General features: G+C 41.8%; 1 protein-coding gene across 9 annotated transcripts in view; it reads left to right on the top strand.

Moving 5' to 3' along the window:
• ENTPD5 (ectonucleoside triphosphate diphosphohydrolase 5 (inactive)) overlaps window positions 1-23861 on the top strand; it is a 36036-nt gene that overhangs the window by 6182 nt on the left and 5993 nt on the right. For 5 of the 9 annotated variants that reach the window (XM_032621144.1, XM_032621140.1, XM_032621145.1 and 2 more), the window contains 14 exons: window positions 2038-2103; window positions 10923-10995; window positions 12584-12863; window positions 13869-13948; window positions 16088-16231; window positions 16429-16504; window positions 16788-16823; window positions 17188-17276; window positions 17588-17667; window positions 18347-18408; window positions 19383-19484; window positions 20188-20328; window positions 21285-21341; window positions 22404-22519. In XM_032621144.1, coding sequence (XP_032477035.1) covers window positions 12647-12863; window positions 13869-13948; window positions 16088-16231; window positions 16429-16504; window positions 16788-16823; window positions 17188-17276; window positions 17588-17667; window positions 18347-18408; window positions 19383-19484; window positions 20188-20328; window positions 21285-21341; window positions 22404-22519 — 1200 coding nt within the window. In that variant the 5' untranslated portion in view covers window positions 2038-2103; window positions 10923-10995; window positions 12584-12646. Of the gene's footprint in view, window positions 1-2037; window positions 2104-9646; window positions 9713-10922; window positions 10996-12583; window positions 12864-13868; window positions 13949-16087; window positions 16232-16428; window positions 16505-16787; window positions 16824-17187; window positions 17277-17587; window positions 17668-18346; window positions 18409-19382; window positions 19485-20187; window positions 20329-21284; window positions 21342-22403; window positions 22520-23861 lie in introns of those variants that run through there. The other 4 variants (XM_032621149.1, XM_032621147.1, XM_032621146.1 and 1 more) reach the window with 4 other exon arrangements.

Raw genomic sequence — 23861 nt, 5'->3', positions numbered from 1 at the left:
GAAGGAAAGTGATGTGACATATATTCATTAATTCACTCAACAAACATTGATGAATTAACTAACCATTGCATATGCCTGGCTATGCAATGTTCTCAGAGATGAATGAATCCCTGCCACGATATGGGTTACAGTCTAGTGAGAAAACGATGAAAGTAGTATTTAGGAAGACGGTAGCGTATGGGTTTGAGAAGAGAGACATTGGTGACTGGAAGACCAGTTAAGAGGCTATAGCAGTCCAAGTCTGAAGTAATAAAGGCCAGACTTTAGATATCAGCAAGAAGCTAGGAGGGAAGAAGGAGATGGGAAAGATATTGCAAAGCAAAAATCTTCAATCCTTGATAAGAGATTGGGCATGAGAGAGGAGAATTCAAAGATGACGAAGATTTTGAGCTGTGAATTAGGAAGTTTGTGGTGCCATTAACAAAGACAGGAAATTAGAGAATCCATTTAACCCTCTGTGTATGGGGCAGGGGCATGGAGGAAGGGAGATGTTTGGAGATGCCAGTTTGAGGTGTCTCTTGTTTTGAGTACAGTGTATTGGCATGTATACAATATAAGTGTTTTTAAAAGGAAAGTTTAATAGAAATGTTGTCAAGATTGCATGCTTAGGGGTAGATACCACTCATTCTATCCTAGAATACCAAGGGAATACCTGGAGAAGCACTGAAGTTGTAAACAAAATGTAAGAAGACCTTTCTTGAAAATGTTTGCTTTGGAGGCCCTATAGTTAGAATTTATAACATTGTTCACATCCTCTCTTAAATGTATAATTTTCAGGTTTATGTTGCATTGGTAAATTTAACTTTCTCTTTCTGGGAGAATAGAAGATACTATATAAACTCAGATGCTCAAAGACGTTTTCTGAGTATCAGTACCACCCTTCAGAATTTAAGTCATAATTGGCTCATGAGGTAGTTCAGGGATGAACATTGTCATAACTGTTGCTCTGTTGAGATAGTAGCCAAAGTTTTTCCTCTTATGATCTTATGTTTGCAGTGCTTGGTTCCCTCTGCTTTTAAAGAAAAAATTGTTTTAACTGTGGTAAAATATATATAACATAAAAATTGTCATTTTAACCATTCTAAGTATACAATTCAGTGGTATTAATTACATACTCAGTGTTGTACAACTATCACTACTATCTATTTGCAAAACTTTTTCATCACCCCAAACAAAAACTGTGGACCTGTTAAGCAATAACTTCCATTCTCCCCTCATCCCAACCCCCGGTAAACTCTACTTTCTGTCTCTGAATTTGCTTATTCTAGATATTTCATGTAAGTGGAATCATATTTTTTGTGTGTGTCTTAGCATAACATTTTCAAGGTTCATCAATGTCATAGCATGTATCAGAACTTCTTTTTTGTAGCTAAAGAATATTCCATTGTATTTGTGTATACTATATTGTTTATCTGTGCATCTGTTGATGGACACTTGGGCTTTTTCCACATCTGACTGTTGTGAATAATGCTGTAGTGAACATTGGTATAGAAATATCTATTTGAGTCCCTGTTTTTAATCTTGTGGATATGTACCTAGGACTGGGATTGGCTTAGGCCCTTTTAACCACATACTCATTATGTAATAGTACCACTCTCGAGCACGTTGTGGAACACACATCTGGTATTTGAGCTCTTCACAGCCAAAAAAAGACCTCACAAAGTGTACTTTGTTTATGGATTAGCTCTTTAATCCCTGCCCCCCAATACATGTGCACACATACATGTACACAGTAATGTACTCTAGCTTTCAGAGGGAGTGGGCCTTGCCTCCCCTTGTTATTGCTGATTTTGTAAACAAGTGATTTTATTAGAATGGCTGCAGTTGTAGTTTGAAAAGAAATTGTGAAAGAGGAGAAAGAGCCCAAGAGTACTAGACTACAAGTCAGGATATTAACTTGGTGATCTGCTTTCCAGAGCCTGAATAGATTGGAAACAGAAATGCAAAAAGAGATAATTGAATCAAAAATAGGCATACTGACAAGAGAGAAAAAAAGGGAACTTTGGTCTTATGAGTATCCATGTCCATCTTCTATAGGTTGAAAAAGTGATACATTAGTTGAAGGAAACAAAGCGGAAAGCCTAGAAGGAAAAGAAGATATTGGTAAGTAACCTATATAAAGTAATACCCTACTTTTCCATAGGTCAGATTTATGCTTTCTTATTCCTAGCTGAGAGCTGATAGTAAATGGAAAGGGATCAATGAGCCAGTAAAAGCTGTCACAGATTCCACAACCCTTATATGTTGGAGAGGCCCTCATTTGTGTAAGTTGACATAAAAGTCTAATGATTATGGCTCTCTGGTTCATATCCCACAAAAGATTTTTTAAAATTAGATGATGGCAGCTTATTGAAGGAGTCAGGCACATGACAACACTGATCAGCGATAATAGATAGTATGATGTCAAGGAAAACTGGCTCAAAAAGCATAGCAATCTGCGACTATTAGTTGGCAGAAGGGCAAACAGTCCTACAGACCTATAGTCCCTGAAGGCATCCCAAGTTTACAGAAAAATATAGCTGATGATCATAATCATAACTCTGAACCATAAATTAAATACGTCACTTTAGAAACATTTTTACCAAACACTATTAAAATAAAAATGTTATAGTATTTAGAGAAGAAATATTGTAAAGACATCTTTGAGGGACTTCCCTGGTGATCCAGTGGGTAAGACTCGGCGCTCCCAATGCAGGGGACCCAGGTTCGATCCCTGGTCGGGGAACTAGATCCCACATACATGCCACAACTAAGAGTCCGCATGCCTCAACTAAAAGATCCCACGTGCAGCAATGAAGATCCTGCGTGCCGCAACTAAGACCTGATGCAGCCTAAATAAATAAATAAATAAATGTTTTTTTAAAAAGGCACATTTGAGGAAATGTACTTATATGGCACCCCTATTCCTTGCTTTATACATGAGGTATCATTGTAATATTTGCCTTTCTCAGGTTTTTCGTACTGATTCAACATGTTTGAAGGAGTAGCTGTTTTTCAGTTGATAACAAGAAAGGGAAAATATGTTTTCACTTCTCTTCCCACAAACTCCAGTATAAACAGTGACACATGGCACTGATCCTTGCAATTCCTCTTCTGCAGATAAGTGCCTCCCATGGTGGATATGGGTTTGGAGGCAGAGATAGTTTATCACCTTAGATTTTCATTATATTTGCTCATTGGGGCAATATTAATCCCCTCCTGATTAATAGTATCTTTCACCTAAAGGACTTTCTACTTTTAATGAATAGGGAAGAAAAGGCCTTGTGACTTGTGAGGAAAGTGAGACAGCAGTAGCAACAGCTTCCCTATGCGGTCATTATTGTAGCTAAGTCAGGCCTGAAACAATGAACAATGAAATCATGCACTGCCTGACCTCATTTCAGTATAAGACTCAGATGGTTCATTGTACAGAGTGGGCCTTCTTGACATATGTCTAATGATTTTATTAAAGTGGAATAAAGTACTGAAAGAAGTAATCTGTTTATATTTGTTGGTAACTACCAATTCCAATTCCTTTATTGAGAGAGTATTTGATCTTAGTGTTGAAGGGACCTTGAAAGAAATCTCATGCAACCACCCTTCTGATTTGTGAATCCACTTGGACAATGTGATCAGATTTGGGCTGAGCCCTTGGGGCAAGAATTCTCCTCTCCCCACCAACATGAGACAACTCATATTATTGGGAAATTCTTTTTTCTGTTCTATCTCTCCCCTGTAGTTTCCGTGCTCACAGGTCTTATTATAGCTCCTTGGCAACAATCTAATAAAAGTTGGTTTTTTTAATAAACCTTTTTTTATCTAGTTAATATTTGAAAAATGCTTGTTATAAAACTTTTCAGTGGTTTTCAAATCTGTGCCAGTTGTCAGTCTTATCCCTTGCTACCAAATATCTCTTCAGTACCTAAGTATTAATTATTTTTATTTATTTATTTATTGGCTGCTTTGGGTCTTCGTTGCTGTGTGCGGGCTTTCTTTAGTTGCAGCAAGCGGGGGCTACTCTTTGTCGCGATGTGCAGGCTTCTCATTGTGGTGGCTTCTCTTCGTTGTGGAGCACAGGCTCTAGGCATGTGGGCTGCAGTAGTTGTGGCACGCGGGCTCAGTAGTTGTGGCTCGCAGGCTCTAGAGCACGGGCTCAGTAGTTGTGCCTGCCAATGCAGGGAACACGGGTTCGAGCCCTGGTCTGGGAAGATCCCACATGCCGTGGAGCAACTAACCCCGTGTGCCACAACTACTGAGCCTGCACTCTAGAACCCGTGAGCCACAACTCCTGAAGCCTGCACGCCTAGAGCCTGTGCTGTGCAACAAAGAGAAGCCACCGTAATGAGAAACCCGTGCACCACAATGAAGAGTAGCCCCTGCTCACCGCAACTAGAGAAAGCCCGCACACAGCAACGAAGACCCAACACAGCCAAAAATAAAACATAGATAAATAAATAAATTTATTAAAAAGAGTTAATATCATTGGAATAACATAGTTTCTAAAGCAAGAAGTATGTAAGTTGTGTTAATAGGGATATATATAAACTGGAAAGAAAAAGCTGAATACAAAATACTATACAAATACTGGTTATAACTGGCAGTGGCCAGCCTCCAAGATGGCCCCATTCATCCTCACCTCCTAGTATTTGTGCCCTTGTATAGTCCTCTTGGCACATTTCATCAGCATTGGTCTGTATGACCAATGGAATACGGGGAAAATGATAGTGTATGACCTGAAGGGCCATACAAAGCATTGCTGCTTCTGCATTGCTCTCTCTTGGATTGCCCACTCTGGAGGAAGCCAGCCAGCACATTGTGAAGACATTTAAGGCTCTATAGAGAGTCCATGTGGGAGGCAACTGAGACTTTCTTCCAACAGCCAAGATCAGCTTGCCAACCATTGAGTGAGCCATCTTGGAGATGGGTCCTCAGCCTTATCTGAGCCTTCAGATGACTGCAGCCCCAGCCTGCATCTTGACTACAGTATCATGAGAGACCCTGAGCCAGAACTGTCAAATTAAGCCAGTCCCAAATTCCTGAACTAGAAACTATGAGATAATAAATGTTTATTGTCATTCTAAGCAACTAAGTTTGGGGGTTATTTGTTATGCAGCAATAGATAACTAAGGTACAGTATCCTAAAATATTTATTGGTTTGATATGTAGAAGAGAATTTGGACAATGTAAACAGTGTTTACTATCTTTTAGATTTTTTTTGGAAAATCACTTTATCACAGTTTTAACGGTTGAATGTGTTTGGTTAGAGAGATTGAATTTAGCTATAGAACTAATAGATTCAGAAAAAGAAAATTATAGCTTCTCCTAAAACAAATTGAATAGGTATTCATTAATCATTCTCTCTTAGAAATTTAACTATTGATGAAAGTATTCTCCCTTTTTATGTCACTTTGCACTTTATTCCTATTGTCACTTCTCATTGAGCACCTTACTGGATGGACACTCTTCTAGGTGCTTGGGCTACATCAAAACAGAAAAAGATTTCTGCTCTCAAGGAGCTTATATTCTATCAGAGAAACGCAGATAGTAAGCATAGTAAATAATCTCTCTAGTATGTTAGAATTGATATGTGGTGTGGAGAAAAAAAGTAGACCAGTGTAAGGGGGATTAAGAAAGCAGATGGAGGTAGGGGAGAGTGAGGGAGAGTGCTTAGAGTAGTAAAGATAGGCCCCTATACAGAAGCGGCATCTGAACAGTGATTTGAAGGAGTTGCAGGAATTCATCAAGTGGATATATGGGAAAAGATTGTTCCAGACAGTGGGGACAGCTAGAGCAAAGGCCATAAGGCAGGAGCATGTGTGACGTTTAAGCACAGAGTGTGGGTGGGGTGAGTGAGGTGAAAACTGTTAGTAGATGAGGTCAGAGAGGTAATGGGGTAGGAGGCAGAGCAGGTGGATCCATGAAGGCTATTGTTTGGACCTTGCTACTCTGAGGGAAATGGGAAGTCATTGTTGGACTTTGCAGAAGAAAGACATGCTCTAAATTATATTTTAAAGGATGACTTTAGTTGCTTGTTAAAGATAGACTCTAGGGGAGTCAGGGTAAAAGGAGAAATCTGTTAGGACAATATTAGAGTAAACCATATGACAGATGATGGCAGCTCCAGCCAAGGCAGTGGTGGCGGAAGTGGTCAGAAATGGTCAGATTCTGGAAATGTAATAAAGGTAGACCAGCAGGAAACAGATCAAAAGCTCTTGGTCATGCACAGGAAAGAGATCAAGCTACTGTAAGACTTTCACATCTGATGCAAGTCTTTGACCATCTTTCTCTGCTCTGCACTGTCTTCCCCACCCCCATAGCTACCTTTCCCTAGTCCCACACTGGCTGACCTTTCCTGTGACCTAGCAGTTAAAACTGTGGGCTCTGGAATTAGTCCATCTGGGTTTGATTTCTGGCTCTTTTCACTTATCTACTGTGTGGTCTACAGTTACTTAAGCCTCAGTTTTCTTATTTCTAGAATGGGGATATTAATAATAGAACTACCTCACAGGGTGGTATTGTGAGATTAAATGAGATAATCCATGTGAAATACTTAACAGTGCTTGGCAGATATTAAGATCTCAATAAATAATAGCTGCTATTACTATTATTACCTCAGATTGTTTTCCTTTGGCCAAAGTCTTTCCTCTGCATTAAATGCTAACCTTCTTATACCTCTTCCCCTCTAATCTTCTATTTTTTTGTTTTCATTTTGTTTCTCAAATCCATATGACAGAAAGTTCTTGAGGAAATTTAAAAATGAAGTCAGACTACCCATAGTTTCCCTGCTATTATCTGTTTTCATCTTTTCATAGTCCCTCTGCTCTTTGTCCACATGACTCTATTATTTATGTAGGTACTTCTCATTTTTCATAATCAGTTTAAATGTCATCTCAGTGCCTTTCCTTATCCTCTAGGTAGAGTTAGTCATCTGTGCTTTGGGCTCCTTTCGCATTTTTGTTATTAACTTTAAAAGATGTGGTTATTTGTATATGTATCTGTCACCTCTGCCACACTCTGAGCATCTTCAATTAAAAAGTCTGTTTATTCACCTTTAATTCTCTGGCACCTAGTACTTCGTAGGCACCAGTAAACACTTGTAGAATTAGACAAGTGAGTGGAACCTACCAAGGCTCCCCACCCTAATCCTTCTTACATGTAACTGCCAGGTTCATATTTGTGACACTCCCTTGCTCAAAATTTTCAATGGCTTCCCATCGCCTGCAAAGTAAAGTCTAAATTCCTTAGCTGAGTATTTGGTGTGTTGTACTATCTGACCTCAGTTTGCCTTTACAATTTTATTTTCTACTACAATTAGTCAAACTGCTCTGTTTACTATTCTTTGGGGTTCCCCTATCCGCTTTCTGCATCCGTGTCTTGATTCATATTATTTCTTTTTCCTGAAAAGCACTCCTCTCCTGTCCCTAGTTCCCCTCTTCAGTACCCTCCTCAAATGCTACCGCTCTCACAAGGCCTTTTCTGATCATCCCAGCTGGAAGTAATCGCTCCCTGCTTTGAAATCTCAGAGCATGGAACTGTGGTACTTGTCACATTTTAACTTTACAAAGGTAATTAAATGGACATGTATTTTTTTCTGTTTACTGTAGTCTCTCTTTTTTTAAAAAATTTATTTTTGGCCCCATTGGGTCTTTGTTGCTGCACGCAGGCTTTCTTTAGTTGCGACGAGCGGGGGCTACTCTTCGCTGCGGTGTGCAGGCTTCTCACTGCGGTAGCTTCTCTTGTTGCGGAGCACGGGTTCTAGGCGCACGGGCTTCAGTCGTTGTGGCTCACGGGCTCTAGAGCGCAGGCTCAGTATTTGTGGCACACGGGCCTAGTTGCTCCGCAGCAGGTCCCCTGCATTGGCAGGTGGATTCTTAACCACTGCGCCACCAGGGAAGCCCTACAGTAGTCTCTTAAAGGGCAGGTCTAAGATGATTCATCTTTGCCTGCTATACTTATAAGTAGCACTAGGCAACTGATAATTTCTGGAATGGCTAAATGAATGAATGAATATGTGAATAAATAGACTTCCTAGAGTAGCACTCCTATAGGCTGCTTTGGAGGGGAAATGGGAATTGTGGATGTGATACATAGCCATAGTAAGACACTGGGAAAGAGGGTGCTGCCTGCCCCAGCGCTCCTGTCTGCAGATACCATTAGCCCAATTGTACCAAGTCCATTTAGGACGTATTTCCTGATGTCTGACATGTTCCCCGCTCAGTACTTGGCTTTAGAAATACAAAAGATATTATGTACCTTCACCTATACACCCTTCAAATAGCAAAGTGTTCCAGGGCTCTGGCCCTTGGTATCAGGTATGTAAGTCCTAACTTACATCCTCAAATGAGGCATTGCTTACCGTGCTGTAATCTGTCTCAGATTTACCTTCTTAGACCCACCTTGGTTTTACTTTGCTTGGCTAATTTATGCTCTGGGTGTTTTGGCTAATCCATTCCCATGGTTCAGGTTATTGTTTAAAAATTTCATTCTAGTTACACTTTAAACTTGCTTTATGTTTAATTTTTAACTTTGTTAAAGCCAGCTATGCTGTGGAACTCAGAAGAATTGGCAGTGGGCGCTTTTACATTTCAGTGTTTTCAGACGTTTTGGTAGACCTTTCTAGTCACCTCTCTCATTCCATTATTTTACACTTTTGGGAAATACTGTCATTTTATTTAGGTCAGTCAATATTGGTATTTGCTTAAGGAGGGAATAGAAAGCCATAAATAACTGTCAGGTGTCACCATGGAACTGTATAAGGGAAACAAGTCCACTCATTTGGAAATCTGATTTGATGCCTCCAGTGGTTTCTCACACCTATCCTCTTTATTCTGGTACACCTCTACATTCCAGCCATATTGAACTCTTAATATTTGAAGTTCTCAAGGTTCTCATGTGTCACTTCCCCAGGGTAAATCCTGTCTCTGATTCAGGACTCAGGTTATGCCTCTCGTCCCTTAAAAAGCCTCCCACTCCCTTCCACCTCCATCCTTCTCCTAAGATGAGTTACTTGTCCCTTATGTCCATTGCTGTCATACCCTGTGCATAGTTCTGTCAGAGAACTTGCCACAGTACATTATAGCTGTTGGTTTGTCTGTTCCTTCTAGTAAGCTGAGAGCTCAAGAGCTGGGCCTATATTTGAATTCTCTTTTGTATCTAGAAGCTAGCACAGTGTCTGGTATATATTAGAAACTCAGTGATGATTATTAATTAGACAATTCAATGCCAGCCTTCTAAGTTCATCTCAAGGATGGAAGCTATTGAGGAGTGCTGTTCACTTCTCTACTATTGGGCTAATGTTGTAAAAACATGAATCAATAATATTCTTACATGGTTACATATTTTTAATTGTAAACATAGCATTATTAAATAATGTTGTAAAAACATTAATTATAATCTCCTGTGTAGAAACCACACAGAATTCAGTTCCTCAGCAACTTCAGCCCTATAGGCAGTAATTCTGCCAGTTGGCACTTAACTATTATAAAAGTACATGAACCAGACAATCATGTATGTATACTCAGAAAAAAGGTAGATAAGGGAGGAATGAAGGATACAGAAGGGAGTGAGTTAGCAGAATGCCATGTGTTAGTTGCAAACTAGCACAAAGGTGAATGTGATTCACGAAGCTAGCTTGATTCAGAAAGGCTGAAATAGGAGCAAAGAGCAAAAGGCAACCAACAGTGAAAGCAAGGATTCACAGAGATCGGGCAGGCACGAGCAGGTGAGCACACAGGTGAGGCCCGCGTCCTGTGGGATTGTGGACTCGAGCTCTGGGTGACATGGAAGAAGGGAAGCCAGAGTGTGATGCTCTGGGGAGGCTGAGGAGGAAGGACTGGTGTTTACTACAGAGACAAAGATGCACTGAAAAGACCTTAGAAGGAGATGGGCATAGTGACAAACCCTAGCTGGCACCAAAGTCTCAAAAGAATTGAAGAGAGGGCTTTGTTGGGGGTGAATAAGGAGATAGCCAGAGAGATTGAGAAGACCAATTCTGAAAGGAGTCGATTTAAATATACTGATATATACTCTCCAGTCTATGTACATTATTTTGAGTAGCGTATAAAACTTTGTAAATAATTAACACAATGGGAGAAACAGTCCATCCTTTGAAGTTTGGAATCATGATCTTCCCATGGATGGGTAGTTAATCTCCTTTTGGAAAGAAGTCAGCTATTATATTCTTATTAAATGGATGAGATACAGTCCCTGAGTCACTGGATCACTGTTCATCCCTTCAGGATATATATTCAACACCTACTATGTGCCAGTATTAAATTATGTAGTGTATTAGAAGGTGAGAAGTGCTGTGGAGAAAAATAAACAGGGAAGGAAGGTAGAAGACGTACATGTGACCAGGTGGGTTGCAATGTTAAATATAGTAGACAAGGAAGGACTCTCTGAGAAGGGGACATTTGAGCAAGCCTTGTAGGCTGTGTCATGTAAAATAGTGCACCATTATATGTGCTCTAAGTTGTAAGCCTTTCTAATACCATCCTTAAAGTAGCTAATCTTAAAAATGAGATTGGAAGTGGTGTTAGAAGGTAAGGGTTGAGAGCAGAAGGTACGTTTTATGTGTTCATCCTTTGCTTTTTCTACAATCTACTGTTTAGTTTACACTGAACACCTGGTAGGACTGCAGTTTTCACTTCATGAAAACAGATACCTATTATGCATTTTTTTTCTCCTTGAAATTTCTTTTGGAAGAAAACAAATGTTTGCTTAATGGAAACAGAAGCTGGAGCAGTTTCTTTTCAGAAACCACAATAATAGAGAAAATATGAGTGAGCCCTGAAGAAGTTGCTGTGGAATCAGTCATAGTGATGGAAGCAGGCTGGTGACTGGAGAGCCCCTAAATACACTTCCTGAGAATGTGGAATATGGTTTGAGCTTTGAACAAGGCAGTGATCTGTTAATACTCAGAATCTGAAAGGTTGTTTTTTCAGTTCTTTAGATTGATCTGCATGACCAGCCTAGTTGCTGTTAAAGAAGAATCCACCAAAGGGAGTGATTTAAGATGTGAGTACGAATCTGGCCAAGCAGCTGCCCTGTTGCAGTGGTTGATTTCCTGAGATCAGCTTCCTTTGTTTGAGATTCTAAGTTTTCCTTTCCTTAGCCAGTAGCTCTCATTCTTAACGACAGAAGTTCAGCCTTGAAGAGTGCTCAAACTGATAATTCTAACTCTGCCTTTGAGGTACTTCAGAACAACTCTAGTTATTTTAAATAGTTTTACATTCCAAATGCAATTAACTTTAATTAGCTTTATTTTATATGATATGTCACCTGGGAAGGGAGGCATTTTGATAAAATGAACCCCGGGAGATCAACAAACCTGAGAATGATTAAGGATCCTCAATCTGTACTCCAAATATACCAAGTATTCTGTTAGAGATTTGCGGACTGGGAATGGGGACTTTGGAGTTAGATCTTGTTTAACTAGTAGCTATGACTCACACAAGGAGAAGTTCAGAGGTGAAAGCTGGATCAGAAGACCCAAAACTGTTTTGAGCAAAGTACATAAAGGGCAATTAAGGAAGCCTTAAATCTTAGAGAATAGATACGGCATTCTTCATTAATACCAGGAGAAAATATAGCCTATGCAGGAGACATTTTTCCATGTATCTCATTCTAGGTTTTCTGCATCATTTGTACCCAACCTACCGTGATATACAAATCCAGAACAAACAGTGCTGAGCACTTATAAGTTTTTTGTCTTGCTAAGGACATGTTAAGAAATACAGGCAGTAACTTGCCATAACTCACCACTGATCTGCTTTATGACTTTCATCAAGTCATTGAGCCTTTCTGTCTTAATTTGCCCACCTGCTCTAAGTTCTTATGGAGATAACATGGCCTAACCTGTGAAGGATGTTTTAAAAACCATAATGGTCTAGTTAAGTGTTTTTGAATTAAGTTGATTTATTTCCTTAAAATGTGGTTGAATATGCAAGCCACTGGCCATATTGTTGTCACAGGTGGCCTGATTTTTAAAGGCTGTGAACACCCCAATACCAGGGACTTTGTAACTTTTTTTTATAACTTTATAACTTTGATTCAGAAACTGAAGCTTCTGTTTATCAGTCAAAAAGAAGAAAGAGGGAATTCCCTGGCAGTCCAGTGGTTAGGACTCCACACTTCCACTGCTGGGGGCACCAGTTTGATCCCTGGTCAGGGAACTAAGATCCCGCAAGCCACGCAGTACGGCAAAAAAAAAAAAAGAAGAAGAAGAAAGAGAGGGAAAGAGAGAGGAAGTGTTAGTATATGGTCTAAAGACAAAATTGTCAAAATGGAAAGAAAAAAATTAGATTCAACATTAGGAGCAGGGTGGCAGAGAGAGCCTTTGAGTATGTGAGATCCACCCTACAATTAAAAGCAGAGCATGGGAAAATATATTTCAAATCCCAATGTCCCTTTGCAACCAGATACCCTTTCAGAAAAGGTGCTAAGAGCCTATGTCACCCTGGTCTAGCTTGTTGTGCTGGTTATTAGGAATAGAGAAGGAGCAGCTTAGGGAAAGGGGTGGGATTTCTGTAACGGATGTTTCTTCTTTTACAAGTGTAAACAAAGAGGCCAGTTGGTCTAACCTTGCGTGTCTTTGTCCTATAAGCCACTGCAGGTGTGCTAGCAGCACTGCTTCTGTAACAGAAGACTCACTACATCTTGGAAGAGAATGGCCATTTCCCAGGGGGCAGCCTTTTTCATGCTGGTAGTGTCCTGTGTTTGCAGCACTGTCTTCCACAGAGACCAACAGACTTGGTTTGAGGGTGTCTTCCTGTCTTCCATGTGCCCCGTCAATGTCAGTGCCAGCACCTTGTATGGAATTATGTTTGATGCAGGGAGCACTGGAACTCGAATTCACGTTTACACCTTTGTGCAGAAATTACCAGGTACGTGCAACCGGTACCCTCACCAGAGTCGACAAATCCATACTTTAGCAACTCCTCCCAGAAATAAATGTGCTGAGAGTGTGTGATGTCAGTTACAGAATCTTACAGCGACTGAATGTCTTTCTTCAGAGAACACTTTGGACTATAACTGAACACATATGGTTTAATTCAGTGTGAAATTAAGAGAGATCTGGACTGCCTGTAGTCTGAAACCCATGTGTCCAAGAAGTATAGCTGTAATGTATCTTTCCTTTTCTCTAAAGGTGACTATTACTCCAGAGTCCAGAATATTGAGAGTGGTCTTGAGAGAAAGATCACTACCATCCTTGGAAAAGGGGATGGGGGGACCCTGAAGGTTAACGTTTTCTAAATATTCAGTGTTCTATCCTCAAGTTACACACACAGTCTAGGGAAAGGAGTAGAAGCTAGGTGTCCACCAGAGAAATGGCAGAGGGACCCTCAGTGATTACTTTTCATCCTCTATCCCCCTACCCAATACTCCTGCAAGCCATTCCTCACAGGTGGGATGACTTGGAATATCTGGGGGAAGTAGCAGGTTAATATGATACAGAGCCCAGAAACAGAAACAGCCTAACTTTTTTTTTTTTTTAATTTATTTTTGGTTGCCTTGGGTCTCTGTTGCTGTGCGTGGGCTTTCTCTAGTTGCAGCGAGCTGGGGCTACTCTTCGTTGCGGTGCGTGGGCTTCTCATCGCAGTGGCTTCTTTTGTTGCAGAGCACGGGCTGTAGGTGCACGGGCTTCAGTAGTTGTGGTGCACAGGCTCAGTAGTTGTGGCTCACGGGCTGTAGAGCGCAGACTCAGTAGATGTGGCGCACAGGCTTAGTTGCTCCATGGCATGTGGGATCTTCCTGGACCAGGGCTCAAATCCGTGTCCCCTGCATTGGCAGGTGGGTTCTTAACCACTGCGCCACCAGGGAAATCCAGAGACAGCCTAACTTTTGATAATCAGCCATCTCTCTTCTGTTTTGCTCCATGGACAACATAGGACAGCTTCCGATTCTGGAAGGGGAAATTTTTGATTCTGTGAATCCAGGACTTTCTGCTTTTGTAGATCAACCTAAGCAGGTGAGTTTTTTACAATTAGATGTTTCAATTCTCAAATGCCTTGATAACTTTACCACACCACTGCTGTTAAATATCTCATGCTGTCCACTACTGATATTGAGGTCATGTGTGAGATCAGTTTTCTGTCCTAGCTAATCTCCTGGATAACAGTAATTGTACACCCCAGGCTCACCAGGGCTTAGGTAGAAGGAGGTGTGAAAATAGATTGTGGCCATGCAGGGATAACACTGTCTTTCAAGAACTACCAAATGTCAAATAGATAGCTAGTGGGAAGCAGCCACATAGCACAGGGAGATCAGCTTGGTGCTTTGTGACCACCTAGAGGCGGGGGATAGGGAGGGTAGGAGGGAGACACAAGAGGGAGGAGATATGGGGATATATGTATGTGTATAGCTGATCACTTTGTTATGAAGCAGAAGCTAGCACACCATTGTAAAGCAATTATACTCCAATAAAGATGTTAAAAAGAAAAAGAAGCTGCGCTCTTTGTATTTACTGTTTAAAATTTTGATTTGAAGCCATCAACTGCATCAATTAATGTACATGCAGAAAATGCTTGTGAAGTTCTATAAGGTAGGAGGTATACACACAACAATTAAGGGAATATAGATCGAGTGAACTCCACTTCAGAGTGCCCTTATACAGCACAGAACCATGCTTATATTCTAGAAATTGGGCAAAACCCACGACAACAAAAATTTTCAGTAATAGAAGATGAATGTAGAGTTCTGTCATAACTGTATTTCACATTTGAGCTCTCACAACATACAGCACCCCATGTCAGAGGCCACAATGATATAAAATAGAATAAGGCAGAATGTTGAACTTTGGTAGCATATATAAAGGTGTTGTTCAGTGTCACAAGTGTAATCATTAACTAAAGGAACACCTGATGTTAAAAATGGCTGGAACTTGAACAGCCGAGAGGATGTTTATTTTCTTAGCTTGCTGTTATGAAATGGCAAATGTGCTAGAAAATTAGGAGCTGTTGAAAGCAACCACATTATTAGAAACTGATTTGACATTTGGAGAGTAAAATTGTGTTGTGGTTGCTAATAATTATAATGATTAAGAGGCAGCGTGTTGTCAGAACAGATGTTTACTCAGAGAAACAATGGCTTTAAAATAATGGTTTTTAACATATCATAATTTGAACATCTGCTGTGTGCCATGCAGGTAGGTGCTGGTAATGCAAAACTGAACCTGATGTGTTCTGTCCTTGTAGAAGTCATAAAAGGGGTAGCATAATAACAGCTGCAGCTGGCATTTTTGTGGCAGCTCCACGCAGTCTGCCACATCTAACGCATACAACAGTTTTGTATGATGGTATCTCCCTCTCACAGCTGAGGAGACCAAGCCCCAGGAGTGCCAAGTGACCTATGTTAGGCCCCAGGGCTAGCGACCAAGTCTTCTAACTCCAAGCCTTGTTTCCTTCACCATACCAACTTTCTGGCCTGAAGCTAATTTTTTAAAATATGTTATTAGTGAATGAATATGAAATTCTTTAATATTAGATACCATTTTTCTTTTTTTGCTTTTTTTTTTTGGCTGTGCCACACTGCTTATGAAATCTCAGTTCCCCAACAGGGGATTGAAACTGGGCCACAGCAGTAAGAGCACCGAACCCTAACCACTAGACCACCAGGGAACTCCCTGTGAAGCTAATTTTTATTTGAGATAAAATAACAATTAAAATGACCACACTGTAAAAGAATCTTTTTTTTTTTTTTTTTTTTTTTTGCGGTACGCTGGCCTCTCACTGTTGTGGCCTCTCCTGTTGCGGAGCACAGGTTCCGGACGTGCAGGCTCAGCGGCCATGGCTCATGGGCCCAGCCGCTCCATGGCATGTGGGATCTTCCCGGACCGGGGCACGAACCCGTGTCCCCTGCATTGGCAGGCGGATTCTCAACCACTGTGCCACCAGGGAAGCCCAAGAATCATTTTTATTATAACTTAATCAAAATGAAATGGCTTCTTCTTCAAGGAAGCCCGCTTCTTTAGGTTTCTGCTCTATGGAGCAGAGAAGGGTTGGAGCCCTCTGCCACCTCATTCCTGGTACTCTCCCAGAGCACGCTAAGGGAATAGACAAGCTCCACTAAATGAACTGTTCACTGGATACGTGAATCATCTCTTTTGAAGGGTGCTGAGACTGTTCAAGAACTCCTAGAGGTGGCCAAAGACTCAATCCCTCGAAGTCACTGGAAGAGAACGCCAGTGGTCCTGAGGGCAACAGCGGGACTGCGCTTACTGCCAGAAAAGAAAGCCCAGGCTCTGCTCTTGGAGGTAGTTTTTGTTTTTTACAAGAAACCAATAATTTCTTGCCTAGTTCCTTCTCTAATTTCTTGGGGAAAAGGAGTGAGTTCTGCTAAAATTTTATCTAGGGAAAATGAAGAGTGTAGTTTTCTAAGCATTATAGGATACAGTCAAAATGCGGAAATCTATTGCCTTAGGGAATCCAGATTTCTTTCTTTTTTTTCTAGGTAAAAGAGATCTTCAGGAAGTCACCTTTCCTGGTACCAGATGACAGTGTTAGCATCATGGATGGATCCTATGAAGGTGAGAGAGGTATTGATGTATGTTCTAGGGGGAGAGGGCCAGGGTTAATAAAAGATCTGATTAAAGGAACTGGGAACAGGGATGGGGGTGCTGAAGAAAAAAGGAACTAAGTAAGGAGAACAGATAAGCAAGGAGGAAGGGGATAGCAGGAAATGGAAAGATGGGGAGAGGGAAATGTATGCTTTAGACATGAAATTTAGAGAGAAAAAGAACAAAGATGGGGCTAGGGAACGGGGGTAGAAAATGCTCTGGATATAATCTTTGTCTTTCTCTCCTTTTTTAGGCATATTAGCTTGGGTTACTGTGAATTTTCTGACAGGTAATATATTCTCAAGTTTATCGAAGACCTTAACTGGGTTTCACACATGGTCAGGGAGCAAAAATACCTTTTTTTTCTTTGTTCACTTTTTTCTAACTTCACTCCAGGTTCTTTCTTTTGTTTAATAAAAAGGAGGGTGGGGAGGAAAGACAGGAAGTTAGTGTCTATTACCTGCCTTCAAGGCCTCAGCTGCAGCAAGAGTCCTTCTAGGTTAGCATTTGTGGGCAGCCTTTGGGGCTGGGAAGCAGTGGAGTATTTACAGAATTCCTCCAATATATGACAAGAGCAGGAGAGAAATTGCAGACAGAGGAGTGTTGGGCTGTCCAGGAAACAGAAGATGTTCAGAGCTAGCTCTCATTCACAGGTCAGCTGCATGGCCACAGCCAGGAGACTGTGGGGACTCTGGACCTGGGGGGTGCCTCCACCCAAATCACGTTCCTGCCGCAGTTTGAGGTGAGTCAGATACATATGAAGGTATGGTTACCAGCCCACTTGGCAGGCATATCATGGTGCTAAGGAAGTGGTGCCCCATTTCAGACAGCAGCTCCACCACGAACAGGCTGAGTTAAGTCAATTAATGACTGACCGAACGAACTTCCCCTCACTGTTCAGTCCCTTTGATTCCTCAAGCCTTGTGAGATTAGTTGTTTAATCTTCTCCTTCATCTCTTTTTTTTTTGTGGGGGGAGGGATAGGGATGGTGGTGATAACATTTTCAGGTAATTGGGGATCCTGAATAGTCTTTTTGCTTTTTCTGTTTTGCAGAAAACCCTGGAACAAACCCCTAGAGGCTACCTCACTTCCTTTGAGATGTTTAACAGCACTTATAAGCTCTATACACATAGGTGAAGAGGGGGACGTGGAGGAATACTATTTCACATTGTATGATTCTCCTAACTTTTCAAAACATTTTCACATCTATTATTGCATCTGACCAGCCTTACAAAGTCTTTGCCAGTCCCTGAAGGCCTGTTAACTGAAACCTAAGCTACTTACCAAAGCCCAAGAGGTTTCTCCATTCTTGTCCTCAAAAACATAATAGTAATAAAGTAAAAAGTAATGTAAGATTTTAAAAAAATAATGTAAAAGAGTAAAAGATAAGTAATATAAGGAGTCAAGTTTTCTGCAGAGAGAGGACACTCAGAGAAGGTTCAGCCAAAGCTCTGTGTCAGCGGCTTTTAAGCTGACCTTCAGATGTTCAAATCCAGCCTAGAATTTGATCACAGTTGGGCTGGGAGCTAAGATAATGAGATCTCTTCTGGGGATGGTTCCCAGGGTGGGACCCTAGGAAGTGTCACTGCCTCTGGCCTTTAAAGCATAGCTGTGGGAAGTTCTTCCTGCAAGGCCTTGATCTGAACTGTGCAAGAACTACTGCTTGTTGTCCACACGAGATGAATAGAGCACAGAGAACAAGGTTTTCTTCCCTCCAGAGTGAGACAGAGAAACCATGTTACTTTTGGAAGAGGGAGCTTTAGGCTAGAGAATTCAGGGTCACATGAAATTAGTCAATCCTGTATTTTACAGTTACTTGGGATTTGGATTGAAAGCTGCAAGACTAACAACTCTGGGAGCCCTGGAGACAGAAGGTTCGTCTGGGTGTGCTGGTTGGGGTATGGTGAGAGTGACACCAGTACTCAGCTTGCCTTTTCCCTACCTTCGCAGTGATTCTATGGCAGAAAGGGTTATGCTGAAGTAAGAGGCCTGTGTTGTATAATAGACATCATAATGGCAAATTCCTTTTCTACTTTGTGAGGTCAGATGTTTTGGTATCTATTATTAGCCATTTCTAGCATGAAGTCTCTTGGTTTAGGGGGGAACGGTTTGTGGCCAGGGGGCTGAAGTGTCTGCAAAAATTCAAGACTCAAGGGTTAAACTTGGCAGGAGCTCAAGCCCTTAGTTTTACGTGGGAGGTGCAGGTAGCAGCAGTCCACTTACAAGGTGGAATAACTGAACAACTCCATTCCTTTCTTCATAGGCAGTAGAGAGGTAAAGAGCTCAGCTTTTGGGGTCAGGCAGAACTAGGGTCAGTCCCAGTCTTGTAATTTCGGGCCAGTTAGCTAAACTTTTTGTGCCCATTTCCTCACCTTAAAAGAGATTTTGCATTTATTTTAATTTTTATGGTGTGTGGTTCACAGTAAGCTATTATTGTGATGAGTATATAGCATCTCAGAGTTTACATTTTCAAGTGTATTTTATTTAAGCCTCACAACAATCAATGAGAAAAGTAGAACAGTATTTTTTCCCTGTTTTAGAAAGGAGGGAACTTATTCCATTGTAGGTTTTAGATTTCAGATGTGATGAAAGCCATCAACCCCTCTGCCAAATGGACATAAGCATGAAAGTTTGCCTGTAGTTTCAGGGGGTTCACCAACCCCACAAAGCCCATCTGTGAACCCTGAGTTAAGAATTCCCATCGTAGTATGCAGTCGTGGAACTAATTTCATATGATTTTAAGGCCCAGCCACCTTGATAATTCCTTTCAACCTTACTGACTTCTTGCTTTCCTTCCTCTCTCTTTCTCTCTCACACCCTTGCCTCTTTGTGGTCTGGTTTCTTTCAGGAATTGATGGACACACTTTCCGAAGTGCCTGTCTACCAAGATGGTTGGAAGCAGAGTGGATCTTTGGGGGTGTGAAATACCAGTATGGTGGCAACCAAGAAGGCAGGTGATATTTTTTCACTGGTTGGAATTACTTTTACAGTAGAAGTCTGCAAAAGTCCCATGGGAAACTTTTTCCAGAGCTAGGAGAAGCTTGTCTTTTGCAGGAACTAGTTCCAAATAGATGCTGGTGTGCCTCCAAGGAGTAGTGTGAAGTGACAGTGAACAAGGCAGCTGTCACTCTGTGTTCAGCTCTTTCCCTGCCCAGGTGTTGTAGATCCATTAGAAACCTCTTCTTACCCTGGGTCTAATGTATTGAGGGTCTCTGCCCTCAGCAGGGTGAAACTGTTTCAGATCCAATTAATGTTTAGCTATTTCAGTTATAGAATTGAGACGATAAGAAGAATACTTGATCTTGGGTATTATAAAAGGCATAGACCTTAAACTCGAGGAAAAAACTTGATTTTTCCCATGAAGGAAGCAGGTGAGCCTCTGCATACTTATAAATGCCATGAAACATAATGCTAAGGGGCAGCTCGAGGCCGGCTGTGGCTTTTTTGGTGAACACAGGTTAGGGAGGGGACCTGCTGTGGAGAAGTAGGTGCTGGTTCTCCAGAGGGATGAGGCTGCAAAAGTTTGTTCGTCTTTGTCTGTAAGCCCTTTGTCCTGAGCCTCAGCTCGCCTTGATCCTCCTGCTGTTCCACTGGCTTCAGCAGCTTGCCTTTCACTTTCTCACCTTGCCCCTGTGCACCTTTTGCCCCATCAGGGGAGGTGGGCTTTGAGCCCTGCTATGCTGAAGTGCTGAGGGTGGTCCAAGGAAAACTTCATCAGCCAGATGAGGTCCAGAGAAGCTCCTTCTACGCTTTCTCATACTATTATGACCGAGCTGTTGACACAGACATGATTGGTAAGTTCACTCCAGGTGTCAGTGCAGCGGGGAAACTGGGCAGGGCTGTGGTGGGGAAGGGAAAGGGACAAAAGGAGTATTTGCAATGCCTTGTTGAGGTGGTCACCGTACTTTTCTCCCAAGTCACCCAAGTGGAAGAGTGAATATGATTTCGAATCTTTTGGGGCTAGAAGATGGCCTAAACAAATACACATGAAGTCTTTTTTTTCTTTAAGTGTTTTTATGGAGGTATAATTGATATAAAATAAAATACACATATTTGAAGTGTACAATTTGGTAAGTTTTGACATATGTATACACCCATGAAACCATCACCAAATTCAAGTCAATGAACATATTCACCCCCAAAAGTTTCCTCTTTCGCCTTTATAACATTTTTCCTTATAATAGTAACACATTTTGTTTAGCTGTGAGAATGTATATATGTGATCTGTCATGGCCTGAGATATGAATTAATTTCTTATTTTCTGACGTGTTTAATGGCCCCTTTTTAATGGGCCTATTTTTTAGCTATAGTTAAATATACATAACAGGGCTTCCCTGGTGGCGCAGTGGTTGAGAGTCCGCCTGCTGCTGCAGGGAACACGGGTTCGTGCCCCGGTCCGGGAAGATCCCACATGCCGCGGAGCAGCTGGGCCCGTGAGCCATGGCCGCTGAGCCTGCATGTCCGGAGCCTGTGCTCCGCAACGGGAGAGGCCACAACGTGAGAGGCCTGCCTACCACGAAAAAAAAAAAAATATATATATATATATAAAACAAAATAGATTATAAGTAAGTAAAATAAACTGTATAGATTATATTGTAGGGATATATCATGTTTGCTTATCCCATTCTTTAATGTTGGAAATTTTATTTTTGGTTTTTCATTATTATAAATAGGATAATTTCCTAGGATAAATTTCCTTATGTTTCCTGGAAGGTTTTTTGACATCAACTACTGTTCTGTTTCATTTCAGATTATGAAAAGGGGGGTGTTTTAAAAGTTGAAGATTTTGAAAGGAAAGCAAGGGAAGGTAAGTGTCAGTGGAAACCATTGAATGTGAGCCCGTGAGGCTGCCACCCCCAGTGACCTTAAAGTGACCTAATGTGCTTTGGCCAGCAGAAAGCCTCTCAGAAGGTTGGTTTCCTGTCTTTACCAGGAGTTAAAAGCATTAAGTGGCAAAGAAAAATATAAGAATACAAGAGACTTTGGAGAAACGGTGAAAACCTTTTCTTCTTTCCACATTTCCTTCTTCCTTTCTTTAAAAAAAAATTGAAAAAGTTTTATCAGTGGTAATGAAACACTGAGCACCAGAATATATGGAAAATAGCCACAGAGGCTTCCTTGAAAGAGTTCATCAAAAATGCAAATGGGGCTTCCCTGGTGGCGCAGTGGTTAAGAATCTGCCTGCCAATGAGGGCACACAGGTTCGAGCCCTAGTCCGGGAAGATCCCGCATGCCGTGGAGCAACTAAGCCCGTGCGCCACAACTACTTAGCCTGCGCTCTAGAGCCCGCGAGCCACAATACTGAGCCCGTGTGCCACAGCTACTGAAGCCCGGGCACCTAGAGTCCGTGCTCTGCAACAAGAGAGGCCACCTCAATGAGAAGCCCACGCACTGCAATGGGAGAGTAGCCCCCGCTCACCGCAACTATGGAAAGCCCACACGCAGCAACGAAGAACCAACACAGCCAAAAATAAATAAATTAAAAAAAAAAAAAAAAAGCAAATAATTGCTCTTATCCAGTGGCCCTGAAGTAGGGTTAACTGGTATTCCCTGTCTTAATATATAAGGGCCTTAGTTGAATTAAGCCCCAACAATAAGTCATAGAATATATGTCATAGCAAATAAACTAGGACCCATGTACCTTTGAGTTGATTAGATGTCACATCAGAAACGTGCTGGTTCTTGATGGAGCTGGGGTCTTGCAGAGGCTGTCAGTGCACAGTTCTAGCCTCCAAGACTCCCAGGCATCTGGGAGAAGGAGAATGGAGGATTCTGCTTTGCTTATTCTTAGTCTGTATTTAGAGAAAATCATACACCTGTCAGTTGGCTGCAAACTTGAATTCCACTTTTCTCTTTCTGTCACCTCCAGTATGTGATAACCTGGAAAACTTCACCTCAGGCAGTCCTTTCCTGTGCATGGATCTCAGTTACATCACAGCCTTGCTGAAGGATGGCTTTGGCTTTGCAGGCAGCACCGTCTTACAGGTAAGAGAGAGGACACCGGTATCACATAACAGTCCTTTTATTTGGGAGTTAGAAAGAAAGTTAAAAACTTGTTTAGGGGACTTCCCTGGTGGCGCAGTGGTTAAGACTCCACGTTCCCAGTGCAGGGGGCCTAAGTTTGATCCCTGGTCAGGGAACTAGATCCCACATGCATGCTGCAGCCAAGAGTTCACATGCCACAACTAAGGAGCCCGTGAGCTGCAACTAAGGAGCCTGCCTGCTAAGAGTTCACATGCCACAACTAAGGAGCTGCAACTAAGGAGCCCGCCTGCCACAACTAAGACCTGGTGCAACCAAATAAATAAATATTTTTTAAAAACTTGTTTAGTAATCAGAGTGGCCATAGGTGGAGTTTTGAGCTAATTTTATTCAGGCTATGGACAAGGCACTGTGCAAGGCACCATGAATGTGGGAAATTGCCTTGATACAATGGCAGCTTCTAAGTATCATTGACCCTTGAATAACAGGTTTGAACTGGGTCCACTTATACATGGATTCTTTTCAATAATAAATGCTACAGTACTACACAATCTGTGGTTGGTTGAATCCGTGGATATGGAGGGCCAGCTATAAAGTTATATGTGGATTTTTGACTGCACGGGGGTCGGCACCTATAACCCCCATGTTGTTCAATGGTCAACTGTATATTACTAGGCAAGCTATCCCAGAGGTCACAGAGCCAAAAGGCTTGCAGCCCAGGTTAAGAGGCCCAAGTTACATGGTTTATTAAATCAACTTCAAAAGTCAGGGTGAGGGACTTCCATGGCAGTCCAGTGGTTAAGAATCTGTACTTCCACTGCAGGGGGCATGGGTTTGATCCCTGATCAGGGAACTAAGATCCCACATGCTGCGTGGAGTGTCCAAAAGCAAAAAAAGAAACAAAGAAATCCCACAAAAGTCAGGGTGAAAAGCAAGGGGAAAGAAATGGGATAGGTGAACACACAGGATAGGGTACATACAAGTTGGAGGTGCTGTACTTCCTGAATCCTGGGTTCATATGTCCTGCCTCTCTCTGCCGATGATAGTGTGGTTACAGGTACTGTAGCTGAAGTTTGATCAAGGGGGCACAAGGACAGAAGGTGCCGGGGCCATCACACAAACTTGCCCCGTTTGGAGGGGCACAGAGGCACGTGCACTGGCCAGTAGCATTAGCTCACTCATTAGCCCATTAGATGGTTTGATGGTTCTGTTTGGCAGAGGACATGAGGGACCTCTGCCAAAGAGCATCACCAGTGAGTGGCTTATTTAAGACCTCGTGAGTATCGAATGCCTTGTGTAGTCTGTCGTATGTATTTTGTGTGTGCCTCATATATTTAGTGCCTCT

The sequence above is a fragment of the Phocoena sinus genome, chromosome 2 (assembly GCF_008692025.1).
Source record: "Phocoena sinus isolate mPhoSin1 chromosome 2, mPhoSin1.pri, whole genome shotgun sequence".
In the NCBI taxonomy this organism is placed as follows: domain Eukaryota; kingdom Metazoa; phylum Chordata; class Mammalia; order Artiodactyla; family Phocoenidae; genus Phocoena; species Phocoena sinus.
This window is presented reverse-complemented; position numbering and strand designations above follow the sequence as displayed.